At 41.0% G+C, this 20,589-nt stretch overlaps 1 protein-coding gene across 1 annotated transcript in view; it reads left to right on the top strand.

Moving 5' to 3' along the window:
* The first annotated feature begins 903 nt into the window (after positions 1-903).
* LOC133248204 (antigen WC1.1-like) overlaps positions 904-20,589 on the top strand; it is a 55,673-nt gene continuing 35,987 nt past the window's right edge. Inside the window, 3 exon segments of the mRNA XM_061418023.1 lie at positions 904-1,059; positions 13,238-13,366; positions 13,369-13,557. Of these exon segments, the coding sequence (XP_061274007.1) occupies positions 987-1,059; positions 13,238-13,366; positions 13,369-13,557 (391 nt within the window). The 5' untranslated portion in view covers positions 904-986.

Genomic DNA, 20,589 nt, shown 5'->3' with positions numbered 1-20,589 from the left:
AGACTAGAGTTGAATGATGATTCCTCCTCTGTTTGTTTCCTTTAATAGCAATCTCTTTCTCTCCATAAACATTTTTTGGTGACTAGCTGAAAGAGATACTTCACATAAAATGAAATGCAATAAAGGGACAGAGATGTAACATGTCTGAACGTCCCTATAGGGAACCCGCCTGCCAGTGCAGGAGACACAGGTGACATGGTTTTGATTCTTGAGTCAGAAAGATCCCTTTAGAAGGAAATAGTCACTGACTCCAGTACTCTTGCCTGGGAAATCCACTGGACAGAGGAGGCTGCCGAGCTACAGTGCAGGGGTTGCAAAGAGTCAGACACGACTGAGCATGCAGGCCTGTGCTCCAGGACCCAATCTCCAGATCATTCTGAGAAGGGGGAAAAGACCTGCAATCTTATCCGCCCAACTTGATGGGTCTCACTTCATGCCTCCACAGTCACTGTGAATTCATGTACTCCTGGCCCTCATTTTCTGCTCACCTGATAAATATTATTGTATTTCAAGACTTCTTGTAGGTCTCCGCTTCCACCCTGAGCTCAGTGCTGGGGAAAATCATTACATGATTGTACAAAAGATATTCTCCATGGGTCAACAGATCCCACACCCAGACCCTGTGAGATCTCACAGTCTGCAGATGTTGACCAGGGTGATTAGGAGAGAGAAAGGCACTCATGGTTTTTGATGCACCTTTTCTATCCCAGTCCTGGTCAGGGGACCCGGCTCTCAGGACCACGGAAGCAGGAGGTCAAAGGACTGTGTTGCTCATATAAGGAGATGTGGAAGATTCAGAAGCTCATTGGTGTCCAGAAAGGGGCAGATGCAGCCTCCGACAGTACCTGAAATGGTGAAAAGTGTTGCTATTGGCTCTGAGGAGGGAGGGTGTAAGGGGTGGTCTATATAGACCCAGTCGGCACCCTGACGCTCCTCACAGGCTGATCCTGCAGCTGGGACTGTGACCTTGAGGACGTGGGGTCAGGATGGCTCTGGGCACACATCTCTCCCTGCGGGGACTCTGTGTCCTCCTCCTCGGCACCGTGGTGGGTGATCAAGGTAAGCAATGCCCCTTTGTCCTGGGTCCACAGCAGAGAGTGGACATTGTGGTGAAAGGAAAGGTGTCTGGATCTGTGGAGCCACGGTCTCAGTATTTTTGACCAAAAAGGAGCCACGATGACTGTGAACACTGGTCCGTCTCCTGTGGGGGGTCCACTGGTCATAGTGGCAGATTTTACAGAGCTGTGAGGTTTGGTCTAGACTGAGCTGGGTCAGCCTGAGTCCCTCCACTGTCTCCCTTGTTCTCAGGGAGCTTCTAGGAGTCCCAGTGGCTCCCAGTGTGTGGAAGGTCCAGCAACTGACCTCAGCTGGGACTCTGGGCTGTTACCACATACTCCATGTGCCTGGTGTGTGAGCACTCCTGCTGGGTCCCCGTGTTTCCTGTGTCTGTGCTCCTGTAGGCTCTGTATGTGTGTGTGTGTGTGTGTGTGTGTGTGTGAAGGTAAGGAGTATGTGAGGGTGTGTGTTTGTAAGGGTATGAGTAGTATGTCTGTGAGTATGTGAGGAATGTGTGAGGGTGTGTGTATGTGAAGGTGTGTGTATGTGTGAATAGAATGTGCGAGTGAGGGTGTGAAGAATGTGTGTGTTTGTGGACTGTGTGAGGAGTGTTTGAGGGTATGTGATGTTGTGTGTGTGTGTGAGGGTGTGTGTGTGTGTGAGTGTGTGTGTGTGCATGTGTGTGTAAGGGGTGGTATAGTCTGTCTGTGTGACAGGAACAGGGCTGCTGAGCAAGGACTGAGTCCGTTGGTCTGTGAAGCACACAGGGTGTCCACAGGGCTGGGTGTCATGCTGCTGCATGTGACCAGATCAGAGATAATGGCGCACCTGCCTGACTCTCTCTGGCTCCTCTCCCCCATCCCCCGGGCTCCCCTCTGCTTGTTGCCCTGTCTGCCCAGCACTAGGCTCTATGAGAGGCTCTGCTTGCTGGCCTCACCTGTTCCCACCAGGTGTTCATTGTGGAGCAGAGGAGCCTGCAGCCAGGAGAGGGGACCTTTTGTCTGTAGAGATCAGTTGAAGCACAGCCTCAGGTGTATAAGTTCCCAAGTCCCTGCCCTGGTCCCTAGGATGTTTCCTGATGTGCTGGGGGCCTGGGACGGTCCTTTCCCCTCCCAGGATCTGCTGTGACTCTGTAGGGAGCACTTTCTCTCATGCCGTCTCCTGTCCCTCCCTGGAACTGCTTTCCACTGAGTTAGGGTGGAGTGTGTTAATCTTTCTTCATGGTCTGCAAGGTTTCCTTGGACAAATCCACTGATCTCCTTATGGGAGTCCTCTTGGGTGACAGAATTTTTTCTTCTCTTTAGACCTTTAGAATTCTTTGTCTTTGCATTTGGACAGTTAACTCTGTGAGTCTTAGAAAAGGTTGCTTTGGATTGAAATTTTGGGGTGACTTATTAGCTTCTTGAACTTAGATGTCCAGATCTTTCCCTAGGTTTGGGAAATTCTCAGCCTGTGTTTTCTCCTTTCTGTTTTAATTATTTATTTTTGGCTGTGCTAGGTCTCCTTCCTTGCATACAGGATTTCTCTAGTTGTGGTAAGCAGGGGCTACTCTTCGCTGCAGTGCACAGACTTCTCACTGCAGTGGCTTCTCTTGCTGTAGACCACAGGCTCTAGGTGCACAGGTTTCAGTAGTTGTGGCACACTGGCTTAGTTGCCCTGCGGCATGTGGAATCTTCCTGTACCAGGGATTGAACTGATGTCCCCTGCACTGGCAGGTGGACTCTTATCCACTGCACCACCAGGAGGTCCTCAGCCCTTAATTCTTTTCTCCCTCGCTTCTCCTGCCCTGACTCCATTGCATACATTGTTCCTCTTTATGGTGTCCATAGTTCCCACTGGCTTTCTATATTCCTTTCTTTCTCTTTTTGCTTCTCTGCGTGGATACTTTCAACTGATCTTTCTTCTAACTCATTGATTCTTTTTTCTTTTTCTTTCCCTCGGTCAAGTCTGTTGTTGAATCTCTGTATTGAACTTTTAAGATTACTCATTATATTGTGTGGATGCTAAGTCGCCTCAGTCATGTCTGAATCTTTGTGACCCTATAGACTGTAAACTCTTCTGTCCATGGGATTCTTCAGGCAAGAATACTGAAGTGGGTTGCCATGCCCTTCTCCAGGGGATCTTCTGGACCCAGGGATTGAACCCGAGTCTCTTACATCTCCTGCATTTGCAGGTGGCTTCTTTACCACTAGTGCCAACTGGGAAGCCCATTCATTTATTATTCAGTTTCAAAATATCTGGTTAGTTCTTTTTTAAAAAATATTTTATATATCTTTATTGTTCTTCTTATTTTATTTGCATTGTTTTATTGGTATCATTAAGTATTTGAGTTATCTTGAAACACTCTGATCATCTTTTGAACTATTATTTTGAATTCTTCATTGGGCAATTCCTGGATTTCCATTACTTTGAGCTGGTTACAGGAGGTTCTTCTTCTTTTTTTTTTTATAGTTCTGTTATTTTTTTTCTTTTTATTTTTTAACTTTACAATATTGTATTGGTTTTGCCATATATCAACATGAATCCGCCACAGGTATACATGTGTTCCCCATCCTGAACCCTCCTCCCTCCCCGTATCATCCCTCTGAGTTGTCCCAGTGCACCAGCCTCAAGCATCCAGTATCGTTCATCGAACCTGGACTGGCAACTCGTTTCATATAGGATATTATTCATGTTTCAATGCCATTCTCCCAAATCATCCCACCCTCTCCCTCTCCATCTCCCACAGAGTCCACAAGACTATTCTATATATCAGTGTCTCTTTTGCTGTCTCGTATACAGGGTTATTGCTACCATCTTTCTAAATTCCATATATATGTGTTAGTATACTGTATTGGTGTTTTTCTTTCTGGCTTACTTCACTCTGTAAAATAGGCTCCAGTTTCATCCACCTCATTAGAACTGATTCAAATGTATTCTTTTTAATGGCTGAGTAATACACCGTTGTGTATATGTACCACAGCTTTCTTATCCATTCATCTGCTGATGGACATCTAGGTTGCTTCCATGTCCTGGCTATTATAAACAGTGCTGCAATGAACATTGGGATACATGTGTCTCTTTCCCTTCTGGTTTCCTCAGTGTGTATGCCCAGCAGTGGGATTCCTGGGTCATAAGGAAGTTCTATTTCCAGTTTTTTTAAGGAATCTCCACACTGTTCTCCATAGTGGCTGTACTGGTTTGCATTCCCACCAACAGTGTAAGAGAGTTCCCTTTTCTCCACACCCTCTCCAGCATTTATTGCTTGTAGTCTTTTGATTTGCAGCCATTCTGACTGGCGTGAAATGGTACCTCATAGTGGTTTTGATTTGCATTTCTCTGATAATGAGTGATGTTGAGCATCTTTTCATGTGTTTCTTAGCCATCTGTATGTCTTCTTTGGAGAAATGTCTATTTAGTCCTTTGGCCCATTTTTTGATTGGGTCATTTATTTTTCTGGAATTGAGCTGTAGGAGTTGCTTGTACATTTTTGAGATTAGTTGTTTGTCAGTTGCTTCATTTGCTATTATTTTCTCCCATTCTGAAGGCTGTCTTTTCACCTTGCTTATAGTTTCCTTTGTTGTGCAGAAGATTTTAAGTTTAATTAGGTCCCATTTGTTTATTTTTGCTTTTATTTCCAATATTCTGGGAGGTGGGTCATAGAGGATCCTGCTGTGATGTATGTCAGAGAGTGTTTTGCCTATATTCTTCTCTAGGAGTTTTATAGTTTCTGGTCTGACGTTTAGATCTTTAATCCATTTGGAGTTTATTTTTGTGTATGGTGTTAGAAAGTGTTCTAGTTTCATTCTTTTACAAGTGGTTGACCAGTTTTCCCAGCACCACTTGTTAAAAAGATTGTCTTTAATCCATTGTATATTCTTGCCTCCTTTGTCAAAGATAAGGTGTCCATAGGTGCATAGATTTATCTCTGGGCTTTCTATTTTGTTCCATGGATCTATATTTCTGTCTTTGTGCCAGTACTGTACTGTCTTGATGACTGTGGCTTTGTACTAGAGCCTGAAGTCAGGCAGGTTGACTTCTCCAGTTCCATTCTTCTTTCTCAAGATTGCTTTGGCTATTCGAGGTTTTTTGTATTTCCATACAAATTGTGAAATTATTTGTTCTAATTCTGTGAAGAATACCATTGGTAGCTTGATAGGGATTGCATTGAATCTATAAATTGCTTTTGGTAGTATACTCATTTTCACTATATTGATTCTTCCAATCCATGAACATGGTATATTTCTCCATCTATTAGTGTCCTCTTTGATTTCTTTCACCAGTGTTTTATAGTTTTCTATATATAGGTCTTTAGTTTCTTTAGGTAGATATATTCCTAAGTATTTTATTATTTTCGTTGCAATGTGAATGGAATTGTTTCCTTAATTTCTCTATTTTCTCATTATTAGTGTATAGGAATGCAAGGGATTTCTGTGTGTTGATTTTATATTCTGCAGCTTTACTATACTCATTGATTAGTTCTAGTAATTTTCTGATGGAGTCTTTAGGATTTTCTATGTAGAGGATCATGTCATATGCAAACAGTGAGAGTTTTACTTCTTCTTTTCCAATTTGGAATCCTTTTATTTCTTTTTCTGCTCTGATTGCTGTGGCCAAAACTTCCAAAACTATGTTGAATAGTAGTGGTGAGAGTGGACACCCTTGTCTTGTTCCTGACTTTAGGGGAAATGCTTTCAATTTTTTACCATTTAGAATAATGTTTGCTGTGGGTTTGTCATATATAGCTTTTATTATGTTGAGGTATGTTCCTTCTATTCCTGCTTTCTGGAGAATTTGTATCATAAATGAATGTTGAATATTGTCAAAGGCTTTCTCTGCATCTATTGAGATAATCATATGGTTTTTATTTTTCAATTTGTTACTGTGGTGTATTATATTGTTTGATTTGCAGATATTTAAGAATCCTTGCATCCCTGGGATAAAGCCCACTTTACCATGGTCATGGTGTATGATCTTTTTAATGTGTTGTTGGATTCAGATTCCTAGAATTTTGTTAAGGATTTTTGCATCTATGTTCATCAGTGATATTGGCCTGTAGTTTTCTTTTTTTGTGGGATCTTTGTCAGGTTTTGGGATTAGGGTGATGGTGGCCTCATGGAATGAGTTTGGAAGTTTACCTTCCTCTGCAATTTTCTGGAAGAGTTTGAGTAGGATAGGTGTTAGCTCTTCTCTAAATTTTTGGTAGAATTCAGCTGTGAAGCCGTCTGGACCTGGGCTTTTGTTTGCTGGAAGATTTCTGATTACAGTTTCAATTTCTGTGCTTGTGATGGGTCTGTTAAGATTTTCTATTTCTTCCTGGTTCAGTTTTGGAAAGTTGAACTTTTCTAAGAATTTGTCCATTTCTTCCATGTTGTCCATTTTATTGGCATACAATTGCTGGTAGTAGTCTCTTATGATCCTTTGTATTTCTGTGTTGTCTGTTGTGATCTCTCCATTTTCATTTCTAATTTTATTGATTTGATTTTCCTCCCTTTGTTTCTTGATGAGTCTGGCTAATGGTTTGTCAATTTTATTTATCCTTTCAAAGAACCAGCTTTTGGCTTTGTTGATTTTTGCTATGGTTTCTTTTGCATTTATTTCTGCCCTAATTTTTAAGATTTGTTTCCTTCTACCAACCCTGGGGTCCTTAATTTCTTCCTTTTCTAGTTGCTTTAGGTGTAGAGTTAGGTTATTTATTTGAGTTTTTTCTTGTTTCTTGAGGTATGCCTGTATTGCTATGATCTTTCCCCTTAGCACTGCTTTTACAGTGTCCCACAGGTTTTGGGTTGTTGTGTTTTCATTTTCATTTGTTTATATGCAAATTTTGATTTCTTTTTTTATTTCTTCTATGATTTGTTGGTTATTCAGCAGCATGTTGTTCAGCCTCCATATGTTGGAATTTTTAATAGTTTTTCTCCTGTGACTGAGATCTAATCTTACTGCATTGTGGTCAGAAAAGATGCTTGGAATGCTTTCAAGTTTTGTGAATTTACCAAGGCTAGATTTATGGCCCAGGATGTGATCTATCCTGGAGAAGGTCCATGTGCGCTTGAGAAAAAAGAGAAATTCATTGTTTTGTAGTGAAATGTCCTATAGATATCAATTAGGTCTAACTGGTCTATTGTATCATTTAAAGTTTGTGTTTCCTTGTTTATTTTCTGTTTAGTTGATCTATCCATAGGTGTGAGTGGGGTATTAAAGTCTCCCACTATTATTGTGTTATTGTTAATTTCCCCTTTCATACTTGTTAGCATTTGTCTTACATACTGTGGTGCTCCCGTGTTGGGTGCATATATATTTATAATTGGTATATCTTCTTCTTGGATTGATCCTTTGATCATTATGTACTGACCTTCTTTGTCTCTTTTCACAGCCTTTGTTTTAAAGTCTATTTTATCTGATATGAGTATTGCTACTTCTGCTTTCTTTTGGTCTCTATTTGCATGGAAAATCTTTTTCCAGCCCTTCATTCAGTCTGTATGTGTCCCCTGTTTTGGGATGGGTCTCTTGTAGACAACAAATATAGGGGTCTTGTTTTTGTATCCATTCAGCCAGTCTTTGTCTTTTGGTTGGGGCATTCAACCCATTTACGTTTAAGGTAATTATTGATAAGTATGATCCCGTTGCCATTTACTTTATTGTTTTGGGTTCGAGTTTATCCACCCTTTTTGTGTTTCCTGTCTAGAGAATATCCTTTAGTATTTGTTGTAGAGCTGGTTTGGTGGTGCTGAATTCTCTCAGCTTTTCCTTGTCTGTAAAGCTTTTGATTTCTCCTTCATATTTGAATGAGATCTTTGCTGGGTACAGTAATCTGGGCTGTAGGTTATTTTCTTTCATCACTTTAAGTATGTCTTGCCATTCCCTCCTGGCTTGAAGAGTTTCTATTGAAAGATCAGCTGTTATCCTTATGGGAATTCCCTTGTGTGTTATTAGTTGTTTTTTCCTTGCTGCTTTTAATATTTGTTTTTTGTGTTTGATCTTTGTTAATTTGATTAATATGTGTCTTGGGCTGTTTGGCCTTGGGTTTATCCTGTTTGGGACTCTCTGGGTTTCTTGGGCTTGGGTGATTATTTCCTTCCCCACTTTAGGGAAATTTTCAGCTATTATCTCCTCAAGTATTTTCTTATGGTCTTTCTTTTTGTCTTCTTCTTCTGGGACTCCTATGATTCGAACATTGTAGTGTTTAATATTGTCCTGGAGGTCTCTGAGATTGTCCTCATTTCTTTTAATTCGTTTTTCTTTTTTCCTCTCTGATTCATTTATTTCTACCATTCTATCTTCTAATTCACTAATCCTATCTTCTGCCTCTGTTATTCTACTATTTGTTGCCTCCAGAGTGTTTTTAATCTCATTTATTGCATTATTCATTATATGTTGACTCTTTTTTATTTCTTCTAGGTCCTTGTTAAACCTTTCTTGCATCTTCTCAATCCTTGTCTCCAGGCTATTTATCTGTGATTCCATTTTGCTTTCAACATTTTGGATCACTTTCACTATCATTATTTGGAATTCTTTGTCAGGTAGATTCCCTATCTCTTCCTCTTTTGTTTGGTTTGGTGGGCATTTATCCTGTTCCTTTACCTGCTGGGTATTCCTCTGTCTCTTCATCTTGTTTATATTGCTGAGTTTGGGGTGTCCTTTCTGTATTCTGGCAGTTTGTGGAGTTCTCTTTATTGTGACATTTTCTCACTGTGTGTGGGTTTGTACAGGTGGCTTGTCAAGGTTTCTTGGTTAGGGAAGCTTGTGTCGGTGTTCTGGTGGGTGGAGCTGGATTTCTTCTCTCTGGAGTGCAATGAAGTGTCCAGTAATGAGTTATGAGATGTCTATTGTTTTGTAGTAACTTTGGGCAGCCTGTATATTGGAGCTCAGGGCTGTGTTCCTGTGTTGCTGGAGAATTTGTGTGGTATGTCTTGCTCTGGAACTTGTTGGCCCTTGTGTGGTGCTTGGTTTCAGTGTAGGTATGGAGGCATTTGATGAGCTCCCGTCAATTAATGTTCCCTGGAGTCAGGAGTTCCCTGGAGTCAGGGTTTGGACTTAAGCCTCCTGCTTCTGGTTTTCAGTCTTTTTTTCCAGTTAGTCTCAAAACTTCTCCTTCTATACAACACCATTGATAAAACATCTAGGTTAAAAATAAAAAGTTTCTCCACAGTGAGGGACACCCAGAGAGGTTCACAGAGTCACATGGAGAAGAGAAGAGGGAGGAGGGAGTTAGAGGTGACCCAAATGAGATGAGGTGGAATCAATAGAGGAGAGAGCAGGCTAGCCAGTAATCACTTCCTTATGTGCACTCCACAATTGGACCGCTCAGAGATGTTCACAGAATTATACAGAGAAGAGAAGAGGGAGGAAGAAGACAGAGGTGTCCAGGAGGATAAAAGGGGGAATGAAAAGGAGAGAGACAGATCCAGCCAGTAATCAGTTCCCTAAGTGTTCTCCACCATCTGGAACACACAGAAATTCACAGAGTTGGGTAGAGCAGAGAGGGGTTAAGAAAGAGACACAGGCGACCTGGTGGAGAAAAAGGAGAGTCCAAAGGGGGAGAGAGCAGTCAAGCCAGTAATCTCGCTCCCAAGTAAAAATGGGTACTGAAGATTGGGTTCTTAAAGGTACAAAATTGATAACAAATACCAGAAAGCAAAAATTAAAAATCTCCTTTCGAAGACAATGGGCTGCTTTTCTGGATGCCTGATGTCCTCTGCCGGCATTCAGAAGTTGTTTTGTGGAATTTACACAGTGTTTAAATGTTCTTTTGATGAATTTGTGGGGGAGAAAGTGGTCTCCCCATCCTATTCCTCCGCCATCCCAGAACAAGTTTCCCAGGAAGTTTACTGTATTCCTTTGGTGGGATTTTGCTTCTCCGATTCTTCTTGATGTCTTATGCTCTTGTAGATGTCTGCACATTTAATAAAAACAGTCATCTGTACCAGAATCTATATTATGATTTCAGTAGGGAAAGCCTTTCACCTCTGGGTAGGGGAACACTGGAATGTTCAGCAGGGTGCCAAAAGCAGAGGCATAAGGTGGCATTGGGTCTGGGAGGACATGAGATCTGTTTGGCTCAGGCTGGTGATGTCCACAGCATTGACAACTGTGTGGTGTCTTGCAAGTGTTGCAGGGGGCTTGCCATCACTAGAATGGTTGTTGGTATCCTCAACAGTTCCTCTGGCTCCAAAGCCTAGAAATCATGACCAGCAGTGGTCTTGGCCAGAGGCAATGGTGTGCACACATTAGGCTTTAGGGCCCTGTTGCAGGTGCCTCTGTGGGGGGAGATGATGGTTGCAGGTGCTCAGGTTGTGGGAAGGCCTAGGAAGGCAGCAAAGACTGAGACCAACAATGGTTCATTGCTCAAACTCATGTCCATTGAGTTGGTGATTCTATATGACCATCTGATCCTGTGCTGCTCTTCTCCTTGTCCTTCAGTCTTTCCCAACATCAGGGTCTTTTCCAACGAGTCAGCTCTTTGCACCAGGTGGCCAAAGTATTGGACCTTCAGCCTCAGCATCCATCCTTTCAATCAATATTCAGGGTTGATTCCCTTTATGATTGACTGGGTTGATCTCCTTGCTGTCCAAAGAACTCTCAAGAGTCTTCTCTAGCACCACAGTTTGAAAGCATCCATTCTTTGGCATTCAGCTTTATTTATGGTCCAACTCACACATCCATACATGACTGACTACTGGAAACAATCATCTGTGCTGTTATTAATTCCTTCAGGGGTAAAATCTGCTGCATCTGTCTGCAGAGAAGGTCACTGTGAACTGTGATTTCTCCTGTCATGCGGTTGCTATTGGTCCTTTGCTCTTCTTTCTTATGCCTAGCCATCTCTATAAGACTGGCTCAGCTTTGCAGGTCTGCGTGAAGCGAACCTGAAGCAGGACTTTCATATGGTGCCCCCAAAGGCTAGGGACACTGGTTACTCAGCCTGCTCTTACTCTCTTGGTGAGAGAAACTCTGAGTGATGCTGGTTTGAAGGATGGAATGATGCCACCAAAATGAGAGTGTCTTGGCATGGTCAAGCTTCTTAGAGTACTCCAGATCTTTCTGGAGCTGTTTTTATTACTGATCACTGTCTACCTTTTGGTCTTTTTTTTTAAGAGGATGGAGGCTGCTGTCTCCTAGCATCAGCATTTTGGTAATGGTGCGTTTGAGGTCTTTATTCCTTGAGAGACTGGTTTTGAGTGTAGAATTTTAGGTTGGCATTTTTATTTTCCTTTCAATAAATTAAAAGTTTCAATCTACTCTACCCTGGCATCTCTTTTTGTTCTTGGGGATTTAGATGTTAGTATAGGTGTTTCTCAATTTTATATACCTAATCTTTATCTCAGTGTTTTTCTTTTTGTCAGTGTTCTGCTGTTATTGTCCATTTTAGTAAAAGTAAGTTAGGTTAAGGTCAGTTCAGTTCAGTCGCTCATCGTGTCTGACTCTTTGTGACCTCATGAATCACAGTATGCTAGCCTCCCTGTCCATCACCATCTCCCGGAGTTCACTCAAACTCACGTCCATCGAGTGGCTGATGCCATCCAGCCATCTCATCCTCTCTCATCCTTTTTTCTTCATGCCCCCAATCCCTCCCAGGATCAGAGTCTTTTCCAATGAGTCAACTCTTCTCATGAGGTGGCCAAAGTACTGGAGTTTCAGCTTTAGCATCATTCCTTCCAAAGAAATCCCAGGGCTGATCTCCTTTAGAATGGACTGGTTAGATCTCCTTGCAGTCCAAGGGACTCTCAAGAGTCTTCTCCAACACCACAGTTCAAAAGCATCAATTTTTCGGCACTCAGCTTCCTTCACAGGCCAACTCTCGCATCCATACATGACCACTGGAAAAACTATAGCCTTGACTAGACAGACCTTTGTTGGCAAAGTAATGTCTCTGCTTTTCAATATGCTATCTAGGTTGGTCATAACTTTTAATTTCATGGCTGCAGTCACCATCTGCAGTGATTTTGGAGCCCAAAAAAATAAAGTCTGACATTGTTTCCACTGTTTCCCTATCTATTTCCCATGAAGTGATGGGACCAGATGCCATGATCTTAGTTTCTGAAAGTTGATCTTTAAGCCAACTTTTTCACTCTCCTCTTTCACTTTCATCAAGAGGCTTTTTAGTTCCTCTTCACTTTCTGCCATAAGGGTGGCATCATCTGCATATCTGAAGTGATTGATATTTCTCCCAGCAATCTTGATTCCAGCTTGTGCGTTTTCCAGCCCATCATTTCTCATCATGTACTCTGCATATAAGTTAAGCTAGGTATGTTGTAGTAAAAAAAAAAAAAAAAAAAACCAAATTTATCCTTGTATGACAAGTTCTGTTCACTTTGGCAGGACTTCTGCTATCATAATTCTTCAAGCACTTAGGCTGTTGAATGCTCCACAATTTCATTATGCTACCACGGCAGCACAAGGCTTCAGTATTTGCTGTGGTAGAAAAATATACTGGCTATTTCTGTGTGGAACTGACGTCATTTGTTCTTGACTTCATTGAATGATCCAGATCACAGGGTTATGCTTAACTTCAAACAGTGGAAGGAAGTATTACTGTTTCCATATGTTCATAAAGTGTTGTTGAACACTAGTAATGTCTCCATCTATGATGTCCTTACAAATGAACTCCTTTTTATATGCAGAAACCAGAGTTGTCTAACTTAATTGCTAAAGTGACATCTGATCACTTTTGTCAAATTCCATTTGTTAGATGCATGTTACTAGGTACATTTGAGTGTGGATTACACAAGGACATGAATACCAGATGGCAGGAATAGCCAGGACATTTTAGAGCCTGTTTCCACAGCCCTCTGTTTCTAATCTGGATGAGATGCTCCCTATGGACAGGGAAGTAGAGGGAGGATTCCTCCCTGGGTCCCAGGCCATGAGCTGTAACTGAGGTAGAGAAGCTTGGCCCTAGTAGCCTTGGGCACATCTACAGGGAGGGCAGCATCCAGAGTCTCTGAAGGCCTGTCCTTGGCGGTGTCTGTAGAGCTGATTCTACAGGCTCATGAGAAACATCTGGTGCCTCCCTTCCTGCTCCACGTTCAGTGATGGCACAGTGGGAGTTGTGCCACAGTGGGAATATTTATACCACAGAAGTCAACAAATACTATATACCATGCACTTTTTTGCTCCTCAGAGAACTAATATTTTAAATAGTTATATCACTGCAAATCTCCTAAAATCTTTCCCGTGTCCTGTGTCTGTGTCTCTTTTGCAGCTCTGGAGCTGAGGTTGAAGGATGGAGCCCACCGCTGTGAGGGGAGAGTGGAAGTGAAGCACCAAGGAGAATGGGGCACAGTGGATGATCACAACTGGAGCTTGAAGGATGCATCTGTAGTGTGCAGACAGCTGGGTGTGGAGCTGCCATTGGTTTTCCTGGAGGGGCTTATTTTGGACCAGGACTTGGCCCCATTTGGCTTTTGTATACTTCGTGTGAAGGGGTGGAGTCAACTCTCAGTGACTGTAGGCATTCTAATATTAAAGATCATCGTAATGATAGCTACACCCATGATTGGGATGCTGGAGTAGTCTGCTCAGGTAAGTCCTGTCTGGTCTGTGTGGGGATCTCTAGCAGGAAAAGCCTCTGTCTTATTACCAGAATGACTCAAGATTATGGATACAGCCTTTAGAGCATACTTGGGTGAAGGATCTTTGTGATGTGTCACAGGAGGCAGAGAGGTGAGGTCAAAAGTTTAATACAGACCCAGCTTCTGGGTTCAACTTCTGTGACATAGTCTCATCATGGTAATTGTTCTGTTTTCTTTGATGTAGTGGTCACTAGGGTGTGGCTACATGGCCGGGGGAAGGGTCATAGATGAGTTGTGGGCAACAAGGTTTATCATACTCATAGGGTCTAAAAGAGTCACACACTCCATCATGTTGGTATGTGGAGGATGTGACAATAGAAAAGGCTCAACCAAGCAATGGTGACCCCAAATGGCATGTGAAGACCCATGGACAAATGACCATACAGGGGGTCAAGATGCAGTTACACAAGGAAAAGGTGTGAAGGGATTTCACTGGTGCATTTAAATGTCCCTAGTCACAGTCAGAGGAAGCCAGAAGTGGGACTCGTGGCAGGGAAACAGTCTCATCACACTGGTGCACCTGATCAACTGAGTGGGGAGCTCACATCACATTTGTAGGGATATTGAGGGAGCAGGAAAATGAAGTCTTGACATTTACAACACAGTAGCTGAAGCACATAATGTATATGAGGTAGTGAAACTAAGAGGACCTGAAGTGACTCCTAAGAAGTATTCAGTGCTGTCTAAGTGTGTCAGGTATGACCTAAATCAAACCCCTTATGATTATACAGTGGAAATGAGAAATAGATTTAAGGGACTAGATATGATAGATAGAGTGCCTGATGAATTATGGATGGAGGTTCATGACATTGTACAGGAGACAGGGATCAAGACCATTCCCATGGAAAAGAAATGCAAAAAAGCAAAATGGCTGTCTTGAGAGGCCTTACAAATAGCTGTGAAAAGAAGAGAAGTGAAAAGCAAAGAAGAAAAGGAGAGATATAAGCATCTGAATGTAGAGTTCCAAAGAATAGCAAGAAGAGATAAGAAAGCCTTCCTCAGCAGTCGATGCAAAGAAATAGAGGAAAACAACAGAATGGGAAAGACTAGAGATCTCTTCAAGAAAATTGAGATACCAAGGGAATATTTCATTCAAGATGGGCTCGATAAAGGACAGAAATGGTATGGACCTAACAGAAGCAGAAGATATTAAGAAGAGGTGGTAAGAATACAGAGAAGAACTGTACAAAAAAGATCTTCATGACCAAGATAATCACGATGGTGTGATCACTCCCCTAGAGCCAGACATCCTGGAATGTGAAGTCAAGTGAGCTTTAGAAAGCATTACTATGAACAAAGCTAGTGGAGGTGATGGAATTCCAGTTGAGCTATTTCAAATCCTGAAAGATGATGCTGTGAAAGTGCTGCACTCAATATACCAGCAAATTTGGAAAACTCAGCAGTGGCCACAGGACTGAAAATGGTCAGTTTTCTTTCCAGTTCCAAAGAAAGGCAATGCCAAAGAATTCTCAAACTACTACACAATTACACTCATCTCACATGCTAGTAAAGTAATGCTCAAAATTCTCCAAGCCAGGCTTCAGCAGTATGTGAACCATGAAATTCCAGATGTTCAAGCTGGTTTTAGAAAAGGCAGAGGAACCAGAGATCAAATTGCCAACATCTGTTGGATCATGGAAAAAGCAAGAGAGTTCCAGAAAAACATCTATTTCTGCTTTATTGACTATGCCAAAGCCTTTGACTGTGTGGATCACAATAAACTGTGGAAAATTCTGAAGGAGATGGGAATACCAGACCACCTGACCTGCCTCTTGAGAAACCTATATGCAGGTCAGGAAGCAATAGTTAGAGCTGGACATGGAACAACAGACTGGTTCCAAATAGGAAAAGGGGTATGTCAAGGCTGTATATTGTCACCTTGCTTATTTAACTTCTATGCAGAGTACATCATGAGAAACGCTGGGCTGGAAGAAGCACATGCTGGAATCAAGATTGCTGGGAGAAATATCAATAGCCTCAGATATGCAGATGACACCACCCTTATGGCAGAAAGTGAAGAGGAACTAAAAAGCCTCTTGATGAAAGTGAAAGAGGAGAATGAAAAAGTTGGCTTAAAGATCAACATTCAGAAGACAAAGATCATGGCACCTGGTCCCATCACTTCATGGGAAATAGATAGGGAAACAGTGGAAACAATGTCAGACTTTATTTTTTGGGGCTCCAAAATCACTGCAGATGGTGACTGCAGCCATGAAATTACAAGTTATGACCAACCTAGAAAGCATATTGAAAAGCAGAGACATTACTTTGCCAACAAAGGTCTGTCTAGTCAAGGCTATGGTTTTTCCAGTGGTCATGTATGGATGTGAGAGTTGGCCCGTGAAGGAAGCTGAGTGCCGAAAAATTGATGCTTTTGAACTGTGGTGTTGGAGAAGACTCTTAAGAGTCCCTTGGACTGCAAGGAGATCTAACCAGTCCATTCTAAAGGAGATCAGCCCTGGGATTTCTTTGGAAGGAATGATGCTAAAGCTGAAACTCCAGTACTTTGGCCACCTCATGAGAAGAGTTGACTCATTGGAAAAGACTCTGATGCTGGGAGGGATTGGGGGCAGGAGGAAAAGGGGATGACAGAGGATGAGATGGCTGGATGGCATCACCGACTCGATGGACGTGAGTTTGTGTGAACCCCGGGAGATGGTGATGGACAGGGAGGCCTGGCGTGCTGCAATTCATGGGGTCACAAAGAGTCAGACACGACTGAGCGACTGAACTGAACTGAAGAGTATTTGACATGTGCAAAGGTGGATGCAATAAAGACAGCAGTGAAACTATGGTGTGAGTGGGTAAGCACAGTATTTGGCAGGGGCTTCAAGTTGTTATCCCAATTGCAGATTGGATGTCCAAGACATTAATCCCATCAGAGCAGCTGGGCTGGAGGAAGATATTGTCAGTTATCACAGTGAATTGCCTAAGGTAAGAGGCTGGGCTTAGGGGAGTATCATCCCATCTGATGAGACAGGGGAGCCCTGAGGTCATCCGCAGTAGGCCCTTAACACCACAGCCAATCAGCTATTGGGTGTTATGTCCAGGAAGATCTTTGGAAAAGTGATCTTTCTAATCTCACCTTCAGCATATTTGATGATTCTAGTTGAGGCCCTTAAGGAAACAATTCTTTTCCTTTTTAAAAAGTACTTTATTGAGGTATAACTGACATACAAGACTGCTTGATAAGTATACATTTGTGAAACTCTTACAACACTTATGTCATAAATCTATTCATCTCTTCAAAACATTTCCTTCCATTCTCTTTATCATTCTTATTAAAAATAATTATTTTCAAGGTGCATTTGAATTTTAGTTAGAAGCTTTTGTTTTAAACAAACCTGTTTTCTGGCATCTCAAGTAAACTTCCTCATTGTCACAAAGTCCTAATGATGGTTCCAACTGCAGATAAATTTGTGGAAACACTACAGGTGTCTCTACCATATTTTGATAAATCAGCATCTGAATGAAAATGGAGTGTGTGATGTTGGAACTTTGTGTGAAATTAGAAGTCCCAATGTTACCATCCTAAGAGTACTGATAACTTGATATTAATTTAAGTTAAGATACACTTCAGAGTAGAGAATTGGAGAGTGCTCTGATATTTAAGCACTAATTGTGGTTTGCATTCCCTGACTACCATTGCTCTAACTTAGGCTCTCACATTTTTATGAATGGCTCCAAGTTTCTTTTATTTCTCTTTCTGTTACTAGTTTCCTCCCCCTGTTCTGTCTTTTCTGTATTTTCAGACATGTTTTAATGATGTGAAGATAAGTCAAAGTGGTGGTGATGTAGCAAGATAATATTAGAATAGAATGTCTTTTCATTATCTTAATCAAAATTGAACACTTAGGAGTCAGGTATGGAAAAGAAATTTCAGCCTCAGTAGTGGATTGTTGGAAGTGAAGTACCATGTTTAGGAGAAATCTAGAGTAGAAATAATGACCCAAGAAGAATCTAGAGAAGCTTGTTTGAAATAAGGAGGAGATTTCATGGGGTTCAGGAAAAGGATTTGGGAGGGGCTATACAAATTGAGAAGGACTGTGGTGCAAGTGTGCTAAGCTGCTTCAGTCCTGTCCTACTTTTTGCAACCCCATGGACTGTAACCCACCAGGGTCCTCTGTCCATTGAATTTTCCAGGCAACAATAGTGGAGTGGGTTGCCATTTCTTTCTGCAGGGATCTTCCTCACCCAGGGATCAAACCTGGGACCCATACATTGCAGACAGAGTCTTGATTATTGTCCTAACCACCAGGGACTACAGTACTGAAGTGCAAAATGGTGAGGGGATGAAAATACAAGGATTGCAGGAGGGGAGTTCAAGGAGATCAAGATCCAGGTCAACTCACACATTCACAGTATAGCCTCTGTGTTACCCTTCCTTCCTACCCTCCTTCCTTCCCTCCCTCTCTTCCTTTATCTTGTGGGAGTCATTTCTGAGCTCTGTAGTAGTGCTAGCATTTGGAGGTTGACGTTTTCTTAGTGGATTCTGTTTATTTAACAAATATAAGATTACTCATATTTCTCTCTTTTTTTTTTTTATCAGATTTTGGTGAGTTGTATTTCACAAGTAATTTGTCTTCAAGGACTTGGTCCATTTTACAAAAAGTTTTTCAAATTAGAATAACACTGTTTCATATCTTATATCTTTAGATGTTGGCAAGATCTAAGTAGCACTGGTTCATATCTCATATCTTTAGATGTTGAGAAGATCCATAATGATATTCCTCCTTTTGTTTCTGGTTTTGTTAATATGTGTTCCCTCTTTTTCTTAATTGGTTTTGCTAAAAGATTATCAGTGTTAATGTTCTTTTTAAGAGAATCACTAATGGACTCTGTTGATTTTCTTGATCGTGTATTTGCTTTCTACTTAATTGATTTCTATACTCAGTTTTCATTCCTCTTTTTCAGTTATGGTTTTCCCTGATACCTCAGTTGGGAAAGAGTCTGCCTGCAATTCAGGAGACCCTGGTTTGATTCCTGGGTTGGGAAGATCCCCTGGGTGGGAAGAAGGGATAGTTTACCCACTCCAGTATTATTTGGCTTCCTTTGGGGTTCAGCTGGTAAAGAATCCACCTGCAATGCGGGAGACCTGTGTTCGATCCCTGGGTTGGTAAGATCTCCTGGAGAAGGGAAAAGCTACCCACTACAGTATTCTTGCCTGGAGAATCCAAGGACTGTATAGACCATGGGGTCACAAAGAGTCAGACGTGACTGAGCGACTTTCACTTTCACTTTTCAGTTATGATTGTTGTTGCTTTTGTAGATTCTTGAGGCTTGGATCATTTCCTTCTGTTTCTATTTTTATTCTAATGTAGGCATCATGGAAACCTCAAGGTTCTAAATTTTCTTCTAAGCAACTTTCTTCTTAACCCACCAGTTTTGATAGTATATAATTTCTTTTGTATTTTATTACCATAAAACATTTCTATTTCTCTGAATGTATTCTTTGTCTTACACTCTGATTATGTATGATATTAATATAGATACTATATACAGCCTACTCTGATTTGTGTTTGCATGGTATATAATTTTTTACCTCTTTAATATGTTTCTGTGTTTATATTTATGCATATATATATTTATAGACAGTATATTGTTTTGTCTTATTTTATCTGGTCTGATCATCTTGTTTTTTATTTGGAGTACTTATTTACATTTAATGTAGTTGTTCATATAGTTGAAATTAAGTGTACTTGCCAGCTATTTGTTATACCTTTTTTTTTTGTTCCTATTTTAATCTTTGAGTTTATTTTATTATTTTATTTTAAATACTCTATTGGTTTATTAATCATATCAGATTTTTAGGAGATTATAATGCTGAATTTTTTTTTTTCATTTTTAAAATAATTTTTATTTATTTTTGGCTGTGCTGGGTCTTCACTGCTGCATGGGCTTTTCTCTAGTTGTGGAGATCAGAGGCTACTCTCTGTTGCAGTGCATGAGGTTCTCATTGCAGTGGCCTCTTGCTGTGGTGCACAGGCTCTATGGTGCACAAGCTTCAGTAGTCATGATCCCTGGGCTCTAGAGTACAGGCTCACTAGTTGTGGTGCACACGGGCTTAGTTGCTCCATGGTATGTGGGATTTTCCTAGACCAGGGGTCGATTTTCCTAGACCAATGTGTCTTCTGCATTGTCAGGTGGGGTCTTCAGCACTGAACCACCTGGGAAGCCCAATGTTGAATTATTAATCTTTAATTACATGTTACTTTGAGATGATATAATGTCACAACATGCAATGTCAGTCACTATAGTTTTCTTCCACTTCCCTGTTCTTGTGTTTGGTGCTATCATTGTTATACATTCTCCTCATAAATTTATTATGAATCTTATAGTTTGCTGCTAATATTTTTGCCTTAACTTTTCTAATAGAGAATCAATGTTTAGCACACTCTCTATAGCTTTGAGAGGATCCATGTTTTCATCTGCTGTCATCTCCCTTTAGCTTGAAGAACTTTCTGAGGCAGTTTTGTGTAGTGTGTGTCTGGTGGCCTCCAATTCTATCATCTCTCATTTACCTGAAATCATTTTAATTTTCATTCAGTTTTGAAAAGTATCTTCTTGGGTGATTCAATTCTAGGTTAACAAATGCCCAACCCCAATACTTGACATAGGTTTTTACATTGTCATCTGACTTTCATTGCCTCCAACAAAAAGTCAGCAAGTAATATTTATCCTTTTGTTCCCTGTATATAATGTGTCAAACTTCCCTGGCTGCTCTTAACATATTTTTGTTTTGTTTATTGAATTTAAGTAATTACATTGTCAAGTTTTCTGAGAATGGTTTCACTATCTTGTCTGGAGTTTGTTTAGCTTTTTGGATCAGTGGGTTTACAGTTTTCAGTAAATTTGGGAAAATTTCATTTATCTTTTCTTAATATTTTTCCACACATCTCTTATTCTGAATCTCTAAATACACATATTTTATATATTTTTATATTATCCCACATGCCATTGAGTTTCCATTCATATTTTTCTG

Source organism: Bos javanicus, chromosome 5 (genome assembly GCF_032452875.1).
Source record: "Bos javanicus breed banteng chromosome 5, ARS-OSU_banteng_1.0, whole genome shotgun sequence".
Taxonomy (NCBI): domain Eukaryota; kingdom Metazoa; phylum Chordata; class Mammalia; order Artiodactyla; family Bovidae; genus Bos; species Bos javanicus.
Note: the sequence above shows the minus strand (reverse complement) of the source record. Positions and strands in the feature narration are given on the sequence as shown.